This window comes from Sardina pilchardus, chromosome 7 (assembly GCF_963854185.1).
Source record: "Sardina pilchardus chromosome 7, fSarPil1.1, whole genome shotgun sequence".
Taxonomy (NCBI): Eukaryota; Metazoa; Chordata; class Actinopteri; order Clupeiformes; family Clupeidae; genus Sardina; species Sardina pilchardus.
In genome coordinates, this window is record NC_085000.1 from 31,576,575 (window position 1) to 31,600,337 (window position 23,763).

At 42.1% G+C, this 23,763-nt stretch overlaps 2 protein-coding genes across 3 annotated transcripts in view; both read left to right on the top strand.

Moving 5' to 3' along the window:
• The first annotated feature begins 504 nt into the window (after positions 1 to 504).
• On the top strand, positions 505 to 13,375 carry plp2b (proteolipid protein 2b). The gene is made up of 5 exons (XM_062541810.1): positions 505 to 946; positions 8,781 to 8,936; positions 9,254 to 9,352; positions 11,233 to 11,329; positions 11,707 to 13,375. Exons 1-5 carry the CDS (start codon positions 851 to 853, stop codon positions 11,718 to 11,720), a joined length of 462 nt encoding a protein of 153 aa, XP_062397794.1. The 5' UTR covers positions 505 to 850; the 3' UTR covers positions 11,721 to 13,375.
• Positions 13,376 to 14,650: 1,275 nt separating this feature from the next.
• prickle3 (prickle homolog 3) overlaps positions 14,651 to 23,763 on the top strand; it is a 55,014-nt gene continuing 45,901 nt past the window's right edge. For both annotated transcript variants that reach the window (XM_062541811.1, XM_062541812.1), the window contains exon 1: positions 14,651 to 14,950. In XM_062541811.1, coding sequence (XP_062397795.1) covers positions 14,909 to 14,950 — 42 coding nt within the window. In that variant the 5' untranslated portion in view covers positions 14,651 to 14,908. The remainder of the gene's footprint in view (positions 14,951 to 23,763) is intronic.

Sequence of the window (23,763 nt, forward strand, 5' to 3'; positions counted from 1 at the left end):
TATAACTTCATTCGAGAGAAACCCAAGAATGCAGAGTGTCGCAATACGATCCAACACAGGTGGACATACAGTACATTCTGATTAAGGCAAGACAAAAACATCTGTTTGGGAGCGGATATGGTTATGAAAGATAATATAGGCCTATTATAGGCTACTAGCCTAGCTATATCAAACTTATAAGAGAGTATGCTACATTCCAAGATCTGACATATAGGCTAGGCCTTCGACTTTATCTCTTTAAAAGAAGTTTATATCTTCTTTCCCCAGTTGTCACAATTGCTTAGTCCTGTTGCCAAAACACTGACAAAAATATGACGTTTTTTCCAAAATACAGTCATATAACACGCTCGCGCGTGCGCGTACAGTCAGACACTTCAGTACCTATAAGTTAGGTAGGCCTATTCAGTTTGATTTTTGTCGCTGTTTCTCTCAAGATATATTTCGACGACCAAGACCGCCTCCGCCCCCTACTCACTCTCTCTCTCTCTCTCTCTCTCACTTGTGGCTACTCCCAGGAGGAAAAAATGAAAGCCAACGCCCCGTTCTTCCTCAGATTTCCTTGTAACTGCTTGACGTTTACTTGGAGGAGGTAGATAGTCGGAGTCAAAGTTTGGCGCTCATATATAAGTCGTGCCTCAAACTTTGTTTCGGCAAAGTTAGTGCATGTTAACTTAGCGTTGCAAGTTTCTTTTCCTTGACGTAAGAAAGAGGCGTGTTTATACGATAGAATATCGTATATTTTTACAACGGGTTAACTACGTCTTCATCGTAACCTTGTCGGACGTATCCAAGGAGGAGGAAACAAAGTTGCGACTGAAGCATTTTGTTATTCAAAGAGAAACTTTGAATCATGGCAGACTCAGGGGGAAGCCCAGCCGCGAACTTTTTTGAAAAGCTTAAGGCATATGTACGGACTCGAAAAGGAACTATTCTGACAGCAGAAATTGTAAGTTTATTATTATTAACATTTTCTACATATTGTTTTATTACCTTGATATATAGCCTATGGACGTGGCCATGTTAGAGTACTGTACTCGAATATGGAAACTGTGACTATACCATCGCTGCCATTATAAATAGAGAAAAAAATAAATTTTATGCATACCTAGAGCCTAGACGTGTAGGCTACTTCTATGGAAACTTGTGGAAAACAAACCATGTGGTGTGTGTTTTGTGTTAAAGTCCAAGTAGGCCTATTTCCAGTTGATTTCAGGCTATGCCCGTGGTGAAGGCGATTAATATAGACGGTCGTAATAGTTGATGAGAAGTGAGCTATTTCGGATGTTTTATCGCAATGATTTCATTCCATCCTGACTCATTGCAACCCTCAGTAATTTGACTTGCGCTTAAACAAGTTTCGAGGATATTGTAGATAAATATCAAAGTTCGTTAACCATCAACAGTGGACTGCAGATTACACAGGAACTATATGCAAAGACCTCTGAGATGTTTAACTTTTTTGCCAGAGATAGGCTACGTTATATACGTTATCTGTCCCTACGTTAGGGCGTACTATGGGTAACGTACTGTCAATGCCTCATTCATCTTTACTCCAATTCTACCACCCACTCTGCAATTACAAAGTACAGATATGTGCAACATTAGACGAGTCAGCAGCTTTTACACATTCTCAGTGTTATACAGCCAAGGTGGGTCCGTTAGGGGCAGTCTTGTGTGGGCATGGAATGTGAGCCATGTGGTCCAGATAGCCAGCTGAGGCACAGGGCCGCCAGGGGTCAATCTGTGGGGTTAGGGTTAGGAACCCCCAGGAACGCGCACCAGCCTCGTTTAAACTTCAGCGTGCAGCTGTGTGTTGCCCTCTTGTCACTTAGCACCAGGCAGACAGAAGTCACAGGCCACGCAGACAGAGAGACTTTGATTAAGTAGGTCTACTTAAAGCATTCCATAGTAGATGGTCAGTACTTTCAAGACTTGTGTGAGACAGCTTTTGAGAGCTGTAGTAATCTACTCATCTCACCCTCTTGGCAGTGCATCAGCATATTCTATTCAGTGAAATGTAGTTTGAAAAAAGGAAGAAGGGGAAGCTACTGGTTAAAAATATGAGGTAGTGCTGGGGAAGATGATGTAGTCAGGAGACAGTCTTTCAAAACACTTTCAAAATGTTCTCGAGCCTTGTAAACGTGTGTTTTCCCCCATTTTGACACAGTGTCTGGTTTGAGTTTAAAAGATATTGCAAAAACGTAAGCTCCTGTAGTAGAACTTTCCAGTGATGGAATAGAAATCTGACTGCAAAAGGTAACGTTAAACACAACCCCCATATGCTGCCTCTTACTGTGTTTATTTGCGTGTGTTTACTGTAAACAATCATAAGTTCTGCCAGCTCATCTACTACATGCATGACAAGACTGCCATGTAATGCCTTTTCCTGTCTGATAGACCTTGGTAATATATAACCCCAGTGAGGTTTTATGAATGTATTCATGTGTTCCGAAAGTGCTCTTAGGCGACAAACTAAGCAAAATGTTGTAACTTTTCACCATGTACACATTCAACTTTGTGGTGGCTTGTCTCGCACAGCTCTGCTATTGTCCCACTGGGATGAGCTGTATTAGTGCAAACATTGACAAGTTGCTCAGCCCACATAATTTTACTCTGCGCAGTGACATGCCCTAGCTATTTATCTTAGAGCTATGTGCTGCTGTGGAAAGTATTCACTGTTGGATCTGACATGATTTTTCTTGTACCATTCACAGTTTAAACGTGAAATGAGTAATTGTGTATGTACCAGATTACTGACACACCCATCTCAGCATCAGCATGAGTTCTCAGCACCCTGACACACCCCATGGAATTGCGGCTACAGGAGATAAGGAGTTTAAATAAATATGCTTTCCACGTTTTATAACACTGCACTGTAACAGGAGTAGGCTATATTAAGCACTTTGAAAATAAATTGAGACGGTGCGTGCGTGTATGCATTGGTGTGTATCTGTGAAGTGCGTGGTCATGTGACAGAATGTTGTCGGAAATGTCACATGCACCATACACACCATGTGTTGCACTGTGATGTCATTTGTTGACTGTTCTAATCTAAATATTTTTGTTATGCATAAAAGCATACTTTGCATATTTGCCTTGTGGGCATTGGGGTGTGTCAGTATTATCTTATTTACATAGAAGATATGGCAAGGGAAAGAGAGAAAGTATGCTATGTACCCTGGCCTACTCTTACTGTAATGTAATAGTGTACCTTCAGAGGCAAATGTGCCACTGTTTGTGTGTCCTAAGTGTAAATATCTTGAGTGTGTCATGTGTTTGCTTTGTAAACATACGTGTGTTTGCATTTGTGTATGATAGAGAGGGTGTGTGTGTGTTTGTGGCTTTGCCTGTGCTATTGTCTTTGAAATAGTCTCTTCTTCAGAATGTTTAGTTAGTCTGTGTGTGTGTGTGTGTGTGTGTGTGTGTGTGTGTCAGTCAGTGCAATTCTAAGTGTGTGTGTGTGTGTGTGTGTGTGTGTGTGTGTGTGTGTGTGTGTGTGTGTGTGTGTGAGGCCTCAAATCCTTGTTGGATGTCAGTCCCGTGCTCATCGAGCGTGTACCCAGTCTTGGGCTCCCTGTTCGTGGGCGTCCTCAGTGCAGCGCTGGGTCTCGCTCTCTCTCTTGCGCGCGCTGAACTGAATAGATCCCCATTGTGTGTGAGCCCCGCTCTCCCCAGCCAGAGCAAAGCAGAGCAGAGCAGCCGCACACACAGGGGCAGCTTGTGCCAGTCGCTGGAACACAGAAGGCCTTGATGCATGTGTGTGTCTTCAGTCGGCATGGAGCGGGAGAGGGGAGGGGAGGAGAGGAGAGGGGAGGGACGGTGGGGGAGAGGCAGGGTGGCGTCTTGCATCATTCGTTCCTTAGCAGCCCACAGAAGTGGCGACCTCCGCCCACTGTTAGCGCGTGCTGCTGGCCCAGTGGTCTCCATTTGTTGCCTACAGTGGCAAGTGCCACACTGGCTGTGGCGTGAGTGGGTTGTCTCTCCCACATCAAGATGAAATGCATTCATGAAATGATTCATGAATGATCACTGAATGATTCAGTGTGACCCAAAGTAGAGGAGGACTTCAAGACACTCTGAGAGCACTGATGGATCTTCTGAACCAGCAATGACATAAATATTTCCAGAGCCCTTTATTCTCCAAAATGTCAGGTTACACATGTTTGCAATATGTAATAATAACACACAGCTGTCGTGCACAGTCCACAGTTCAGTGTGTGTGTGTGTGTGTGTGTGTGTGTGGATGATGATGATGATGAGTGTTACATAATCTTACAGCACATGTAATCAGCACATACAAATAAGACACACACACACACACACACACACACACACAGAGAGTGACTCTGCAGTCAGCAGAAGTGGTGGTGTTGTTGTTGCATGGATTCGTCCTTCAAGTGACAAACTCGCTCCTAAGGTGCTGAGGGTGTTATAAGCTGTCTGAGGCCTGGGGCGACGGTGAGCCTTCTGTGTGTGTGTGTGTGTGTGTGTGTGTGTGTGTGTGTGTGTGTGTGTGTGTGTGTGTGTGTGTGTGTGTGTGTGTGTGTGTGTGTGTGTGTGTGTGTGTGTGTGTGTGTGTGTGTGTGTGTGTGTGTGTGTGTGTGTGTGTGTGTGTGTGTGTGTGTGTGTGTGTGCTGTATGGCGGCGGCCCTAGTTAGCCCTGAGCTCCAGAGCCATCCCCCGGCTCTGCCTGCGTTCCCATTTCCATCCTCCCCACCACATGAGTCATCAGGCCTATTTTTACCCAGAGTTCCCCTCTGTGGAAAACGTTATGGGGCACATGCATTGGTCTTGTGCCACACACAAATACAGATAAATATGATTACCATGGTTACCATAAAAAAACATGCCCCATATACTGTAGCTGTGTGTAAATGAGCAGCCATGTTTGTCCTTAGTAGTCCTGTCTTGCTACATGTAGGCTTAAGCCAAGCACAGACATGCCACTGTGGAGAGAAGCTGACGCAGTAGCACCTCACTGGGCACCAGTTCAGTGCAGAAGTTTGATAAGAATGTTTGCTCTCTGTTTTTCTCCTTCGTTCTTTTTTTTTTGTCTTGTTATCGATGGAAGAATGCCTTTTATGGCAAGTGGCTGGCTCCCTCGCTCCCTCCCTGTTTATGGCCCACGGCTCACTCACTCTGAAACTAAAAGTGGCGCCAGAAGTAGATATATGGGCTGTACGTGCTCTGATACTGTATGCGTCGGGAAGCTAAAAGTAGTGTGGAGATTTGCAATAGAACTGCTGCTACTCAGCAAACTCCACGGAGGAGGATGTTTGGCCACATGAAGGGAAGGGTCAGACCTGCGAGTGTTGTTACAAGGAAGCGGGAGTCTTGTGGCTGATGAAATTTTGCAACGCTGTCAGCGTAATGCTTGGTCAGGTCTTTTAAGTGGGTGGATTGAAAATGCTAACTCTAGCATCCGTCGGTGGCATGGCCCCTTTCCTCTGTTTCTTGTCCACTGCTATTCCATGGAGGCCCTTACATTTTCAGGTTTTTTTTTAAGGGAATGTTCATATATTTTATATGGAATAAGGGAAAATTTGAGCAAACATATACAAACAGTTGAGCAAACACATATACAAACAGTTTATGAAATCATGGAAGTATAGTTATGAATGAAGGGTTCCTTAGTTAGTAGGCTATGCATTACAATGTGTAGCATTGTTTCAGAGAAACATGAATGCAAAAATCTGAATAAAAATAGCTTTGGGAAAAGTATAAACAAAAGTATATATTTTAGGGGATTTGTATTCTTTTGGTGTTTCCTAATGAGTGAAGGAGTACAGCTTCCTACAAATGGCAACAGTTGCAGCAGTCTGTGGTTCAGCCCCTTTTCCGTGGTAAAAGCGCCTCTGGCCACAACACAACTGGGCCTTTTTTCCCTGGGGGTCCAGCTGTCGCTGACACACACACACACACACACACACACACACACAGCTGACACCAGCATGTCAAACGCCTGTCACTTTAAATCTCACAGGTGTCATCGCACCCTGCTGAGAAATTGCTCGTTTATTTAGCGCCTACTGGTAAAGCTATATAACTGCTCCATTTGGTGTCCCTAACAAAACACTCACGCCAGTCACGCTCAAGTCTGCTAATTTAAAACTTAAAAGCAGACAGGGAGATTGTGTTTCACTTTACTCTCACCACAAAATGTCTGCTCTGATTGCTGCTGTTTGGCTTCACCTGTTTTAGTCATTGTAGACACCCTCCTTGTAATGATATGACTGCTAAATGAGTCATGATGACTCATATTCAGCATTTATGTTTGGGAAACCACTCCCATATAGTTGGGATAAGAAAAAAAGCCCTCAAAGAAGTGATTTAGCACAAATTCAAATAGGCTTTTTTCACCTCAAATTATTTTACTCTTGTACAAATATGTCAAGTGTTTGTTCACTGTGTTAGTTTATTGAAGAACTGTTTGAGAATAATTGGTGTAGATTTATTGTTTTCTGAAATTATTCACTTGTTTGCATGGTTAGCATGTAACCAGCAAAAGTAGAGGCATGTTTAGCAGCTGGCCATGTGCATGGATCAATTGGAGGTATTACGTGTGAAATTAGTTTTGGTTTGATGTTGGTGAAACTATTCCTTTAAAGTCTGCAGTCTTATGACTTCTAATAGCTTGTGATACTGTTTGTTCAAAGGTTTAATTCATTCAGAACTGCTCAAATGACCCAATCTGAAAGCATTGTATATTGTTGCCCTGATGAGAAGGGCTTTCTCTCTGGATAAACTTAAAGTGTTCTCTTCTACTAGCAGTCAAAACAAACCCAAGACAAAGAACTGACTGTGTCCACTTCAGTGACCCAGTCTTTATGGTCAGTGCTTTATTCTGACTTGTAAAAAAAAGAGATTTAGAAGTCTGGATCAGTCTGACTGTGTGCTTTCTGAGGCCTTTGTTCGTAACAGCCTGGTCGAACCAGACACACAGTATCTGCACAATAAATGAAACTAACATGGGAGCAATAAGGGTCATCAGTAACACAGAAACCAGCTAAAGTAATAGATATCTTTAGAAAAAGTGCCAGGTTGTGTGTGGTTGCCAGGCAGCAACAGAATTTCCCCCTTGGGGATTAATAAAGTGTTAATCTATCTTTCTATCTATCTTTCTATTTATCTATCTATCTCTTTATTTATCTAAAAAGAGATGAAGTACACAGTGAATAACGACATGATCACAAGAGCCATCTTAAAATTACAAATTATTGATAAATTATAATGATGCAGAAGCCTCAACTACAGTTAATTAGACATCTAGTCACATAGTCCAGTTTTCAATTATTTAGATTCTCGCCAACCTCTACTGCCACTGTCTGAGACCACAGTCCGGAAGACCCCTGACTCTAATCTCACGTCTGTTAAGTATTACTGTTTTAAATAGCTGCTGCTGCTGTTGTTGTTTTTAGAGGGCAGCAGCATTGATACTCAGCCAGGGTATTTCAGTAAGAGGGCTCTCTCCAGCACGCTTCCATTAACTAGAGCACAGTGTGTGCAGTGTGGAATGTGTGGTGGCGAAAGCAGGTCAAAACTGGGCATAGACATAGAAGAAGTTCTACATGCAGGCAATGGTACACACAAATGCACACTTGCTTCCTTCCGTCACAAGGGGTAAACACACACACACACACACACACACACACACACACACACACACACACACATGGCCTACTCCCTCTTTGCTCATGTACATATATGTGTGTGTGTGTGTGTGTATATATATATATATACTGTATACACACACGCACACACACACACACACACACACACACGGCCTACTCCCTCTTTTACACATACATGTACACACTTCCTCCCTTAAAGACACACACACATACAGACTCACTCACACAGACTCACACCCCACCACGCATTTTGGTGATTGAAAAAGTCCCTGAGGGCTCACAAACTCATGAGAGATTTGAAGAATTTGGGACCCAAATGTTAAGTGTCACACTCAGGCCCGCCCGACAGCAGTGAAGCGTCCCTGTTGGTGGACTGGCTTCCCTGGTCACAACGACCGCAGCTGACGCATTTCAGAAGCCTGCTGCAAGCGCTGTTTACTGGGGCTGTAGCCTAGAGGCCTGGTTTTTGGAGTGGTTAATGGTTGTAAAGTAGGGCTGGCTGATTTGACCAATATCGTAATTTAATATCGTAACAAAAGCTAAATATAACTTGACTGGACTTTTAGCTGTTATCGGTCTTCTGTCCTGTGAAAGGACAACTTACGTACTCATCCTACCCCGTTATTAATTCTGCAAGTTGTATTGAAATTGATCAGATATGGCAGTTGTGATAAGATAACACAAACGTTGGGGAAAGCCCAAAAACTCTAGTCAAATAGAAACCTGTTTGCAAATGTTCGCTTATGTTTGCGAATTTGAACGCACCTCAGATCTGAGGATTCTGAAAATTGCAGTCAGCTGTCCGCTATGAAGAAGTATATCATTGAGACTAGACCCAAAGATGGGCTTCTCTTGAAGAGATGGTTTCTGTATTCCCCAGAGAGAGTTTGGTGGTCTTGTTGTTCAATCACTTGAGGAGTGTTTTTACATGGGCACACTTTGGCTGTGGCGCAATGTCTAACCCGGGTCATTTCCTGGTACCACCCCATCTCATTCTCCTGCTCACTTCCTGTCATTCTCTCTACTGTAGCGTCTGATTAAAAAGGCATAGGAAGCCTTTTTTTAAAAAGAATAAATAGAAATAAATGTATTTGAAAATAAATAAAGGGTATATTCATCTTTGTGTCCTCTCTCTCTCTCTGCTTTCAGTTGATCAGCTTTATCATCCTCATCTGCTATGCGGCGTCGCTGTACAGTGGCTACACCTCTGTGGCCATATGTGAGATGGTCTTTGCCATCATCTTCTTGGTGATCTTCACCATGGAGCTGGACAAGCAGTTCCAAGTCATTAGCTGGCCCTGGTCTGTAAGTATCCCACAGAGCAACATGCCCCTCATCACATCAGTGGCGTGTTAGCGGGGATCTTGTGTGTCACCCACACAGCACAGTTTAGTACATTTACACAGATCTTACACATACACATGTTTGATTACCCATACAGTTAATCAAACATATCATTTCTGTTTACAGAATCTATATTTTTAGCACATTTTCTCCAGAGATAAAGACCTTCAGAAATGTTTTTGTTTTTTTCAAACAGAGGAATACTAGCCTCTTACTGTACATGGCTACAAGTCTGCATGTTTACTGATCTATGTTTCCAACCTCTCTTTGGCTTCTAGGACTTTATACGCGCTGTGATTGGTGCACTCCTGTACTTGATCACCTCTATCATCTGTCTGATTGGTGGAGGGGGAGATGGACCGCGCATTGCCGGTGGGGTAAGTCAGAGCTCAGTGACGTTTTTTTGTTAGCTGATGCGTGGTGAACTTTCTGACGCATGATGGCTGCTGTGCATCACCTAGGTGGCGCTCAATTTACAACAATTAAAACAAGAGCACTATTTAGTAAAACGTGCACACAGTTTTATTACATGGTGCGCACGTGCAGCATAGGCCTACTTTTCTTTGCCATGATACTCTTAACACAATGCGCTGCTGGGGGAGTTTGGAGTCTACTTGCCCTCCGTGATGACGGTTGTCAGGAAGCGTGAAACCGGTCTATAGTTGCTCCCAAAAGGTTTCCGTTTTAACATTCCATACAGTATGTTCTGTTAATGCAGAGGAAGTAGTTCAGGAACAAAATAGAACGTTCAAGCATTGCTTTTGTTTTTCTTGTTGAAAGGGTCTGTAGCATAGATATATATATATATATATATATATATATATATATATATATATATATATAACCCTATATCTATGGTCTGTAGACTGTATAAAGAACACTGAAAGTATAGATTGTATACGTAGAATTCTAGAAGGAACCAGAAAAATAATTCATTCCTCAACAGGTTAAAAAGTGGTATTATATACATATCTAAATGCAATGTGTTGTGCTGTTATTGTTAAGGCAGGTTTAGACTTGCTGCAGACAAAGCGTTCGTGTTCGCATCATGACTGCCTCACGTATTTTGCGGTAGTTTGGTGCGTCGGTCGTGCATGTCGTCACAAGCGAACATGACGCGTCCGCGAGATGCAATACTGATAAGAAAGTAGGGGGCGATCACTCCAAAAAAAGGTGACTGCAAGATGCATTATCGACATCGAAGCTGGGGGCAATCATGAGAGTAGTAAACAATGGCACATGGCCACATCCACATCTGATGTTACTATAGTCTCCCCCTAGTGAAGACCTCCTGTTGGGTGCATAATGCTGCAGCGAGTCTGTACACAGGACACAGCAGGTCGCACACGGGCGCATATGCTTACGCTTGGTCTAACAACAAGTATAATCCCAGCCTTAACCCTCACCATAGCCTGCTCACCTGGTGCCTCTCTAGCGCCACCACTAGGTTTGATTCTAGAAATGCTAATTATGGGGGTGCTGCGGTACCCATGAGCACCTGGGGTGAAGTCTGGGCATGAGGTTATTTCTCGATTCCACACCCATCTCTCTCCCACTCATATCCTACCCTCCACTTTCCTATCAAAACAAATGTTAGTCCTAAGCACTGTCTTCTCATCATGTCATGTCATGTCCCATCACAATAGCAATGGAGGATGGAGGATAAACTTGACTTGGGCACCAGTACCGTAGTGTAGTCATATACTGTAGTTGGGGAGAAGAGACAGGAGATGAGGGGAGAGCTACTGAAGCACGGGAGATGTTCATGGATTTATGCATTCATCTGTGCTTGTGTGCTTGTATCTATTTACACACTCACACATTCTCCAAATCTAATCCATCAATTGAAAATCTGTCCTCAACGTCAATCTCATTTCATCAAGATCCGGTATTCATGTGTGGCATCTCGTTCAGAGCTCTACCTTCTTCTGTCCTCACAATGCTTCCTCCATATACTATTTATATGGGGTGCCAGTAAAGTGCATGTGTAAGTGACCACTTCCTATACATGAATTAAGCCATGTTCTGGACTCAAAGATAACGAGTTGTATGTTAAAAAAAAACATTTAGTATAGGACTAGGCTTAATCCATTTATGGGGAAACTAGCCCATAGACAATTTAGGAGTTTTACACCTCCTGAAGTCTCTAGGTTTGGTGTAGTAGTACAATAAACTGCTGATTGACCTAACTGAGCTGCATGCATGAACTGGTTCTTTAGTCGCCTAATTGAGTCCTGATCCTTGTTTCCTTCTTAAGGTGTTTGGTTTGCTGGCTGGCGTCCTGTTTGGTTATGATTCATACACCATCTACATGCTGATCAAGGGTGGTGCTGGACATACTGCTGCCCCGACAGGTGTGTTTCTCAGTGTGTGTGTCTGTGTGTGTCTGTGTGTGTCTGTGTGTGTGTGTGCGTGTGTGCGCACATGCGCACGTGCGCCCACACATGTTTGCGCTCACGTGTGTGTGTGTGTGTGTGTGTGTTATAGGGTCAGAAAGGGTTAAAGTGGTTAGTAATATAATATATTTGATTATATGTCTGCATTGCAGAGTTGTGAGGGAAAATATATCACTCAAAATATCTCAATGTAGCGAAACATTTATTGTCCTCATTGATGCTTCTTTTGTCCTTGTGCCTCAAACCTCTCATCATTGTAACTGTTTTTTTGTATCATCATTATTGTGTAGGGTATACTGTATACTCTTATAATAATATTGTTGTTATTATTACAGATGATGGAGTGTAAATGAGGCTGCCACGCAATAACTACATCAAGAAGGAAGGAATAAGGAACAACTACAAAAGTGAAGCACACAGAAGAGAAAGAAGAACCAAGGGATGGCAGGGGGATCTGTAACACTTGTACCCTCAGAAGATCAGCAAATATTATAAAGTAAAGCACATTCAGTGAAAACACGGAGACGGAGCACCATGCGATAACTAAGAGCATAACCCCTCATCCATATATTTGGTCAGTAAGGAGAGGATTCTGACCTGGAACCTCCTTATCATGTGGGAGGATCAAGATAATATGATGATCCTCCTTGTTTGAAATTTTGAAGTAAATTGCACCGGTGTTTTTTTTTCCAAGTTATGTGAGCGGACACACACATAATGTATACACATATTCACAGACAGACTGACCCTATTACAGTGATAACCAGGTCATAACACAGATCACAGTTAATGACCAGTGGCACATGTGAAAGAAGGCAAGAAAGACCGCAGTAAATAAAGCATACACAAAGAACGGCAGTTGGTGAGAGACAGGAGTCATTCAGTTAACTGTGTACCCCTTCTCACAGCCTTTGAGTCTGATGTCGTTTTCAGACCTGGTCTACTCTTGTGAAAGGGAAAGTTGTAAATATTGCACACAAACAAGTACAACGTGTTTGTGCTATCTTGATTTGGTGCTATTGTAGTTTTTAAACTAACTTGTCGTTGACTGTTGGAGGGTTACTTAAGCATTTCATTTCATTTCTATTTGCATATTAACAAAAGAACAGTAACAGTTAATATGACGTCTACCAGTCTCAGTGCAACGCCACTGAACCCAAGCATGCAGCCACTTACTCGGGCATAGAGTAGCTCCATAACCTTTATTTTGACCAGCATTGAGGATGACATAAATAATCCAAAACTTAACTGTAGAGAGTATGCTGTGATATTCGTGTAATATTGCTCTCAAAATGTTTTTTTTTGTATGCCACCTCAGAGTGTACTCCTGTTTTTTTTTTTTTTTTTTTCTAAAACTTGAATTTGTGAGAATTGAACACATTTCTGTAGCAGAAGGAAGGGAAAATCTAATTTGGTGTTTTGAATGTGTTTGCTTATTCGTTAAATGATTTCCTTGTGTCTTCACAGATGATGAAACATACAGTCAGTTGCGTAACTGTAGTACATATCCTTTGGTTCCTTTTGTTCCTCCTGATAACATTTTTGACATTCTACAGTGACTATACAGCACCTGTTTCCGTTATTTTAATACGTTGTCTTTTATTTTCAAGAGGATGGATAATTTTTTTTATTATTATTTTATTTTTTATTAGGAAACCCGCAATTTGCTAATGACACTTTGTATGTTGTCATTCCATTTTGCTAACAATTGAGAGTGTTATGTGAGAACAGCAGCTCTCAGGCCATAATCGTAAAGTGTTTTTTTTTAATTTTTTTAATAATGCCAACTCAGGATATACCATTTCCCCCTCATTTTTACAAGGTTGATGAGTAACCTAAAAAGTGAGATTGTGATGTGTCCATGTGTTTATTTTTAGAAGGAAATGTGTTATGAATGCAGTAGATGTGTGTTTCTGCATTTTATGTTGTCTGATAATACATGTGGCTGTTGCCTTTTTTGTTTCTGCTGTGTAAACTTCATTAAAATACTTGTAACTAAATTAATTCATTGGCATATTTCTCATTTCACGTTTAAGTCACAATATTCAGCTGAGAATTCTTCAAACACGATGGCAGTAATACTATCTCTAAAAGAGGTGTCCCTCTTTGCTTTTCAATGAAATGCCTGCAGGTGGCAGCATCGCACTCTGAAAGTGAACGTTCACAACCGTTTAAGAAGTTGTAGCCTACATGGTGAATATTCTGGTTTTCACCATACTAAACTCAATCTTTTAAAATTCCCCGGAAGCTCAGGAGGGTTCGCCCAGCCTAGGTGGATGGACTATCTCAGGGGTGATTTCAAGAAAAGGCAGGAGTGCAAGTAATAATGCCCTGTGGCTTTTGGTTAAAGCAAATCAGGTGAACTCACCTACCCTTACATGGAGGCATGCCAGAGTAGGCCAAATGGCAAAGAAGATTACGAGGTTTTGTCCTTGTTAACATCCTTTTCCGATTTCATTTGTTCTTTTTCTACTGATGTCAAACAATGCTTGGTGAACTCGGTGTTACTACGTTTTGTCTGTGAACTCTCCTTGGCCTATTAACCCAACGTTCAAATATTTACTCTAAAATTGGCCAGTGGGGTGGCTGGGAGTGGGACGGCTGGGAGTGGGACAAGATTTCGCAAACTTAAATTTGGTTGAAAACTTAACCAATGGCTGATGGCAGGGAAAAAATAATAATCCATATTGACACAGAATCTACTGTAACAGATCTTTGGTTGGTTGTGGTATTTCTCGTGTGGGCTATTCGTGCATGTCGTGGGTGCTAAGTTATCAATGTATTCCTAACAGGACATTGTAGCGCTGTGTAGCTTATCTTCACTGTATTGATACTTGGCCTTCAAAAGGCCGAGGATAATCCACTGTTTGGGGTCACTTGATTAATCCTTTGTAGGCTATAACTCTCGCTCACCCTTGTTTATGTCGCAAACTAAAGAGGATGAGGTGAGACATCCCCAGGAACGTGAGGTCAGAATGAAAGGTGTCGGCGTAGACGTGCGTGTAAAGTTACAACAACCCTCAATTACCACGATAATACACTTCTTCAATAATTACGCGATGCTTGCTTTGCACGACTACGAAACCTCAATGGCTCCTCCTCCAACCAGCCGGCGATTTCATGTAAAAAAAAGAAGAAAGAAGAAAATTGCCGATGGGATCCTCCAGTGTTCATACACAATTCCTACAGCGTAGGTTAGGCAGGTAGTGGGTGTCAACTACAGCCTAGGCTAGGCTACTTTGTAACCATTACGTTACCACACGAAACGATCCTCTAGGTGTAGCCCGCCTCTGCGCGTCACGCTCTGAACGCATTTTATGAGACCTCCACAGAGTAGGCTATCCCGTCCTGTGCTCGTCGCTCCGCTGGAAACAAAGACCAACTTAAATGGAAGTATGTAAAGTTGGGATTTAGGAGTGTACATGGTTTATTGATACGTGACGTCGGTCTGGGACTATAGCAGCCTCATGTAAATACTCGCTGAAAAGCCTTCCACAGGGTTTGGACGAATAAGCGGCTTGTTCTTACTCCTTGGAAATGTTCACCCGCGGATCCAAAAAGCGACGCTCCAATCGTATGGTAAGTCCGCCCAAATTTCTTGATACCTTGGGCAATTTATGACAATCTGATGTACTGTGCGGTTCGTAAAGGCCATATCATTGTTACAGATAGTCAGTATTCTTTGAATAGATATCGAGTCGATGCCAGAGCTACTTAACTTTTTCCTCCTTGCTCTACCTGGGAAGGGGTGGGATACTTTACCTAAGGCAATGTGTAGGGTGCTCAAAGATGTGTTGGTGGTCCTGTAAGGTGAAAATATTATTTTAACGAGTCTAAACAGCTGTATAGGTTGTTTCACAGCCTTAGTTTTTATTTAAGTGGGACGTTGATCAATATTTATGAAGTTTTTAGTTTTATTAAAAGTAGGCTAGTTTATTGGCGCAAGTGTGTAGCCTAAGTATGCATGTAAGAATATCAACACACATGTGCGCTTGTCTTTGAGTTTTACTGACAATAGCCTACTTCTAATGAATAGTGTCATGAATTCAGTCTTTGGCGTTGCTCTTTTCTCCTAGTTACAATTGCGTTGTGAAGGAGGTGCTTATGGCTAACGTCACTACCGCTCACCTGAACAGGTTACCTCAGACCAAAACTGTGAGGACCACATAGGCTACACTAGCAATTCCAGCCCACAGGAGCTGCAACTGCAATTAATCAGAAAACAAAACTCATGAGCTTCTGTTGCTCTAGGCATCTCATGACTGTTCTTAAGCTTCCTTAATACCATTGGATATCACAGTGTTCTTAAATCATCTCTATCCTAAAGCCACCATTATAACAGAGAGAAAAGGGGGGTAAACTGTCCGTCCTGATGATACTAATGCCAAGCAAGAATGGCGGACTGTAGTTGTACTAGTTTTCGGCTGTGAATGAAACATCTGGCATGCTGCAGACTTGGAGGCTGGCCAATGACTTTAAACACGGATACTGCTCACCCTGTAAAAAAGAGTGCAAGGGACTCATGCTGAGCTGTACAAGGCTTCAGGGGGGTAGCCTGTAGTTTAGTAATCCATGCAGTCGCCCCCAGCTATGTTCATTCTGATACAAACCTGTGATTATTTCCATGGGAGTATGTTAGTGATCAAGGGATTGTCAAACAACATGTGATTTTAAATGACCTCTTAAACATCCTCTATAACTGACATGAGACAATTGAGATGCCGCATCAGGCTTTTTATGTCTTGACACACCACGGAAGAGTGGAGAGGAACTCGTCTCTTTTGTTCTTTGTGTTTGCTTTACTACTTTCGAGGAAGTTCGCACGAGGATGCCGTGAGAACTCCTCTATTGTCCTGAGAGTCCTGGTGGCAAACCAAACAGCTGGAAAATAAATAGAAAACATAAGCAGCGACAACAACGACAACATCATTTTCCCTTCAGTTTGTGTGACCACAGCCACTCTGGCCATGCTTTGACTTTCTTTGTTTTGGGTGCTAGTGTCTCTTACCTCACTTAAGAACCTCTAGTACTAGTTATTCCATTTATTATATGTGTTTGTATTGTAGAGTTACTTTAACTCTCTCAATAGTCACAAGGTTCTCTGTAGTATGCCTGTTAAGCTGTGTGCATTATAGTTGAGTGAGGCAGAAAAACAGACACAGGCTGTGTGGTAGTTCATAGGATATAATTTGAATGAAAGTGATATTCTCACAGATGGCCAGTTATAAGCCATAGATGCATATGTTGCATTTTTGTCTATTATCATGAATCATGACTTTCTCTGATACATTGAGATGAATCAGCATGTGTTTGACATAGGACAGTGGAATTTATTCTAAGGCTTGGTCACAGCTATCAGATGTATATTTACCAGATCATTTGTACAACGTTCTGTAATAACGCATCATTTTCGCAAAAGTAAAATCGCTTTTTATATCGATGAACTATTGCATGCCTCAGAGCAGTATTTCCTGGGAGCTGAGCATGATCATCACCTTTGAGTCGGTCGTGCAATGCTGTGCCCTTTGCCATTGTGGAAGGCTGTCATTTGGAGATTTGAGAAAATGCCACGCATTCCTCCGTATGGCTGATTCCTTCAAGAGATGCCTGGAGATGTCTGCCTTGGTTTGAGTGTGCCGTGTGGTTTCATTTGATCTCAAATCCATGTCTCCGAAGGGCTGCAGAAATAAGAGACTTGCACCAGAAATTGTCAGCCTTGAGAACTGGAGAAATTCAACATTCTCAGGATGAATACTTTTTTAAAAAAAAATTTTATTGGAACATTGTGGTAGTCTGCGCCTCAACATATATTTCAAATGGCATTGGCAGCGGATGGCTTGCAAAACAAACTGAGGCATGTCTTTGGTCTGCATCTCTGTCTCCCTGGCCTTCCTCTGTCTGGCTTGTCAGAGTTGGTTCATTCTGTAGTGAGCACAGTGTGTGCTTACTGGTGCTAGGAGAGGGCCTCTGCTTGATCTTATCCAGGCAAGTTGACTCAAGTTTCCCACAATGCATCACTGGTCATGTTCATGACCTCTGACCTGTGATTGTGAATGTGTAACTCATTGTTTGACACGCGTAGAGATGCGGTCAGTGGTTTCTTTATGTTGTGAAAAAGGACATTTTTGATAATGCCTGACAATGCCTGGTCCATGTCTTCTGCACATGTTTTTGTTTCACAATTTAGAGGGCCTGGACATGTAAACTAATATATATATATTCAGCATGAATACTGATAAACAAAGTAACGTACATGTATGTGTAGGGCAGAGGACATTGGGGGATACTTTTTATTTTTCATGCATTCAGTTACATCACTATTGCAGTTCCAGGAGTTTTTTTAGTTTATGGCAACAAAAACAACTTCCTGCAGTTTGACATGAATACTTAATCTTTTTCCATGTAGCTTCAGATTCTGGACTAGAGGAGGCCCACAAGTGACAGCTGGGTCATGTTTCACGAAAGCATCAATGAAATCTGTGGTGAAATGACTCTGAGACTGCCATTATGAATGCCCTGTCTCTATGGTTACTATGGTGCTGGCTGTACAATGCTTTTGAGAAATACAGTGATCCTAAACAGGAAACAGGGCTTTGTTTATTTTATTGTGTTGTTGTTTCTCTGTTCCTCTGAGAAGCACTGATAGCATATATAGTATAAAATTAAACAAATAAAACTGTCTGGTCATTTAGTAGCAATACTGTAGCCAGAAAACAAATCTGAGACATTATAGGGCGTAGTCATGTGTTGATGGCCACAAAGAAAACAACACTTCCTGGAAGGCAATAGGAATATTGATATGGTTTTGGATAATGGCGTAGAGGGGACACATCCCAATCCCAGAATGCATTGGGCCATCAGGGGTAAACAGCCCTTGCCTGGAGTAGGGGCAATCTGATCAGACTGATCAACTGACATACTGTATTAGTCTGAAAGGCAGGATATCAGGGTCAGTGAAAACATGAACAAGTGTGTGAAAGGATGAAAGGAGGGAGAGAAAATGAGATAGAGGTAGGGAAAGAGAGATAAAGAGTTGGCGTGAGTGAATGTGTGTAGGTTTCAAATTGTGTGTGTGTGTGTGTGTGTGTGTGTGTGTGTGTGTGTGTGTGTGTGTGTGTGTGTTTGTGAATCAGGCACATCCTCCATAATTGCTGTTGTTACAGCCTGTCACTGCTTGTTGTGGAAAGCAGAAGAATTGGCTGACTTAATGAAGAATCTTTTAAATGCAAAAGGAACAATCCCTCCAGTGGTTAAAGCCTGATTATTAATAGCTTGTTCTCTTGTGCTGTAGAGCAGATGATTCAGCATAATCCAGGGTACAGGTGAGGGCTTTAAGATTGCCTCACACAGCAGCAATGTATGTATGTATGTATGACAAACAGCGGATTTGACAGACTAGTATATGCAGGCCCCCTTGTCCTCTTGCAGGAGAGAGTTGTTTGGTAGGCAAGTAGATTACGGGTCTTATCCCAGTACATACCGTCAGTGGTTTTATCAAGTAATCTTCCCTGGTGTAAGAGTGGCTTGGTAAGCCTTGGAGAGTAAATAGAACAAGCAGACATTATGCACATGATGCAGATTATATAGATTATATAGATGCATCTATAGTGAGGGGCTCTGAGTCGTGGAGACTAATACAGTAATTTCCTATTAGCCACATTCATTCTGTATAAGCCGCAGGACAGTGTTTTATGCAAGTTAAAAGAAACAAAGCCATATTAATACCACATTAACTGCCCCTGTGTATTACTGTAACCTCATTGCTGAAGAAATTGAGCAAAATCAATGTATAAGCTGCGGCTAATAGTTGGGAAATGACGGTACTGTTTACTTGTGTAGTAGACATAACAGTTGTGTTGAGTGCTGAGGTTACGCATGAAGGCTATCATGTCCAATGATTCACTGTTTATTACACTGAAATGACTCATTTATAATTGAATCATTGTTTACCTGCTGTCAACAAAGAGCTAAGCTGCCAAGCGCCAGCACAAAGTCGGTGGGCATAACGCCACCCGTGCCAACTCCAAGTTAATGCATGCAACACCTCTTCTTGTGAACACCACCAGGGATTATGGGCTGTGATCTAACAATACATTCACGTCTTCTACACATTCCCTTCTAGAGATTCACTTCTGCATTCTGTTTTTCGTGAGCTTTGAAATCTACTGTGACTATAGTGAAAGTACAGGATATGATTTTTTTTTTTTTATCAGGAAAGCCCATTCTGGGAATTGAACCTGTGACCTCATCTTTGCTTGCTCTGCATGTTTTGGCATCGGATTCAAACTAGACATAAACATTAAATATTTGGGTTTGCGGTGAAAATTACAGAGTGCCATCCATCACACATGGATGCATAATTATACGTAGAGCTGTCTGCAACCTGTCTGTCTTGTTCTTATGCATTCGTAATTGGAACGCCTGACTGAATTCAGTGACAGTGAATTTGGAAGTCTAAATGAATGCTGTGGAAAATATAAGCTCTCTCCCTGTCTCTGACTTTCACTGTCTCCTTCCTCTTGGTTCTGTCTGTCTGTCTGTCTGTCTGTTGGACTGTCCTCCTTTGGCGCTGTCAGGCTGTCGGTCACTTGTGATGCTGGCATTGGTCTGTCTTTCTACATCTGTCTGTCTGTCAATCTGTTTCACTGTTTCTTACTGCCTCTGAGTGCTTATCTGTCTGCTCTCTCACTCGCTCTCTCTCTCTCACACTTTTTAATCTTTCTCTGACTCTGTCTCATTGTGATTCATGTGGTTGCTAGTTTTCCCAGTTATCTCCATCCCTCTCTTTCTCTGTCCCTCCATCTCTTGTTAAACCTGTCCCTCCTTCTGTGTCTTTCTGTCTTTCAATCTCTCGTTATCCCTCTCTCTCTCTCTATCTCCCCATCTTCTTCTGCCTCTCTCTCCATTCTCTCTCTTCCCTTTGGCTCTCTCTTCTGCCTCCCTCTCTCTCTCTCTTCCTCTTGCTCTCCTTCCCCCTCTCTCTCTCCCTCTCTCTGTGTCTTTCTCTTCCTCCTCCCCCTCTCTATCCCCCTGTCTCTCTGTTGACTAGTGCTGCACAGGTCATGGTTCAGTGAAGCAGCAAAGAGCACTGACTCACTCAGCTGTTTGTTTGACTCTTCAGTTTCCATGGATAGCACCTAGAATACACCCACCTCAACTGCATGTGTGAGAAAGTCTGTGTGTGTGTCTGTGTGCCTCTGTGTGTGTGTGTGTGTGCTGTGTGTGTGTGTGTCTGTGTGTGTGTTTGTGTACCTTTGTGTGCTTATTGCGAATTTGACCTTTTCTCAAGTGGCACATTAATTATTGCATACGTGAGTGCACTATCTGATTGATTCTTTCCTATTTGGCTTAGCACTGTGTGCTTTTGAGTGGAAAAATTGCGAAAAGTTACCGCCATTGTTTTTCCAGCGAGGGTGTGTTTGTGCTTCTCCGAAAAACTCGTGGAGGTCTGTGTGACTCCATGTGTATTCATTCACGATTTTCTTCTCTCCAAAAATGAATTAATAAGGAGGTCAGGTGTCACACTTCAAAGGCTCTGGGATCAAAGCGACAGAAGTGATTCAGAGGCCGAGTGTAAACAGTGATTACTCCTGTTCTGTAATGGTGCTGTTTGCCAGGCGCTTGGGTTGCCATGTACCTGCAGGGTTAGCGTTCTCTCAAAGGATCGTTCTTGTTAGTGCATTTGGGTATTTTTTAGCCACATTTCCAGCTACAGACCCATAGGGCACTGTTGACTGATGACGACCTTGCTGATGCAGTCAAATAATGGGTGCTATTTCTAATGTGCACCTGGTATCTCCAAATCACTCCTGATCACTAATGACTGAATCTGACGAGTACTATTGTTCATTCTTATTGTTGTAGCAACCATAATAATAGAACTCCAAATACTAATGCCCAGCCGGTAGTCAGGGAACTCTTTCAGTAACCTTTCTAAAAGGTTATATATTAAAGCCAGCCATCCCTGTGTGTGTGTGTGTGTGTGTGTGTGTGTGTGTGTGTGTGTGTGTGTGTGTGTGTGTGTGTGTGTGTGTGTGTGTGTGTGTGTGTGTGTGTGTGTGTGTGTGTGTGTGTGCGTGTGTGTGTGTGTGCGTGTGCCTTTGTGTGTGTGTGTGCCGACATCCGTGCAGGAGTCAGACAGAGGCAGTAGCTCATCCAGTGTTTTTGTTGATCAGTCCTTGGCCTGTAGCGTGCGTGCATCCTCCGCAGAGCTACAGGCTAATAGTCTCATCCGCCTGTAGATTTATGGGCTCATATGAATGATGTGCGAGTGCTGGGCCCTCATGAGAAACACAAGGGCCCTTTTCATGTGCCATATATACACCCCAGGAAGGAGAACATGTCTGCTTGTGATGAAACAGTGATGCAGGTTGACAGCTCAGATCATTCACTAGGAGAATAGCTGACTCTGGTCTAGTACACATCTGCTGACGATTTGGCATGGGTTTAACATGCCATCATCCAAGACATAAGGGGGTCTATTTGACATCCACATTTTTTTTCGCACCAGATAAAATGATATGATTTAATGAACAAGTTATACTACGGTATTTATTCCAAATTTAATACTAGATTTTCATTCTTGTTTTCTTTTAAAAAAAGAAAAGAAATATTCTTTGTCGTCAATTCTCTGTGAAATGTAGAGTATAGAGGCTTTTATCCAAAAGCAACTTGGTCTTACAGCATGGCAAGGTCTTACTGTAGGCTACATGAGAGGTATAAATGTATTTCTATGTTGGTGATTTTCTCAATTTCGGTTTTGAGCCCACTGATGTAGTAGGGGTTGTTAGCACCTTACTTGAGCAGTAGAGTCATACCACCATTTTAGTGGTATTTTGAGAACTGACTTCAAAGCATGAAGATGATCTCTTCAGTGTCTCCCCCTCTCCTCTCATGGTTGAAGACTTTTGCAAAGGTGCTTTGCTTAGGGATTTGGTGACACCATTTTATTTTCGGTTTCAGAGCCAAGAGACTTAAAAGAGCAAATCTGGGTTGGCTATCATGACATTTGGATGCGACCAGTGTGAGAACCTCGTGACCTACATAGTGGAAAGGCCTTGAGATATAGGCAGTGGTCTGAAGGCAAGGCCAGGCAGTTTTATTTATATAGTGCATTTCATACCAAGGCAGTTTCAATGTGCTTGACGACAGCAGAAACAAGAACATTTTATGAAATAAAAGCAAACATCAGCAAGTTGTGACAATACAAAATAATAACAAATAAATAAGAATTGAAAATAAAATCGAAATATAGTAAAAGTAGTAAAAATAAAATCAATAAGGTTTCAGTTAATTAAGGAATGCTTGGCTGTGTGGAGTAGTGAGATGAACTGTTTTTATCAGTTCCTGCATTCCTATATAATTCCATACATTAGTTGGGTCATAAAACTCTGACTCAGCCTCATGACCTTACATTGTTATGTCTCTCTTTATTGACTCCAGGTGCGGGTTCCTTGTATGGTTCTGTGGAGTTAGAAAAGAACCATGCCTGAGTTAGGGAATGGTGATATGGACCATGATACCATGATATTTTATAGCAGTGGTTCCCAACCTTTTGCCCCACAGACTTAAATTTCATATCTCCATATCTTTATAACCTGATTAAAAATATGTATATATTCATGAATTAATTACAGAAAACTTGAAATAGTCCTTTTCATGTTGGGTACCCCCTAGAAGCAGCTTGCGTACCACTGCAGTTTGGGAATCTCTGTTTTATCTGTAAATTATTTCTTGCAATAATGATATATAAATTGCAATAGGAAAATGGTACTATAGATCTCTATCTTCTTGGCCACATAACACATCACCTTGTTGTAAAAAGCTTTGAGAGATCCAAAAAAAAGTGAAACTTAATCCTAACAGTCTGTAATGAACTCTGTCTCCTCTTGCGCTACATATGAGCTACTGTACCCATGTCACAGCGTGTAAACATGTCACCAGATATAATGTTAATATGGTATCGCAAATTGTTATCATGAGGAGGAATTGTACTGGTAGTCAATCTGGTAGTCAATCTGAGCCCTGCATGGGCTATTTGATTGTGTAAAATTGAGAAATGTACGTGTATGGTTAAGCTTCATTCAGCATTGTTGTCCTCCTCCGGAGGAATGCTCAGTTATGTCTGCTTGGGCTATTGTTTGTGGCAAGTAGACAAATCATTTAGTCCTCCAAAAGAGAGGAATGGAGGGACTCTTTCATTCTTACACTTTATTACCTTCTTTTTTCTGTCTGTTTCTCGTTGTCATTCCATCTTACCAAACACGTAGTAGGTAAGCAGTGGAATGAGAAACTAAAGACCTCCATGAGCAGGGAGAAATGGAGAGAGAGTGTGAGTGTGAGTGAGTGTGGGTGTGAGTGTGAGTGTGTGTGTGTGTGTGTGTGTGTGTGTG

Coding starts and splice junctions, on each gene's coding strand:
- plp2b (XM_062541810.1), top strand. CDS start 851: ATGGCAGACTCAGGGGGAAGCCCAGCCGCGAACTTTTTTGAAAAGCTT. Junction 947..8,780: donor CTATTCTGACAGCAGAAATT/GTAAGTTTATTA, acceptor CTCTGCTTTCAG/TTGATCAGCTTTATCATCCT. Junction 9,353..11,232: donor GACCGCGCATTGCCGGTGGG/GTAAGTCAGAGC, acceptor TTCCTTCTTAAG/GTGTTTGGTTTGCTGGCTGG.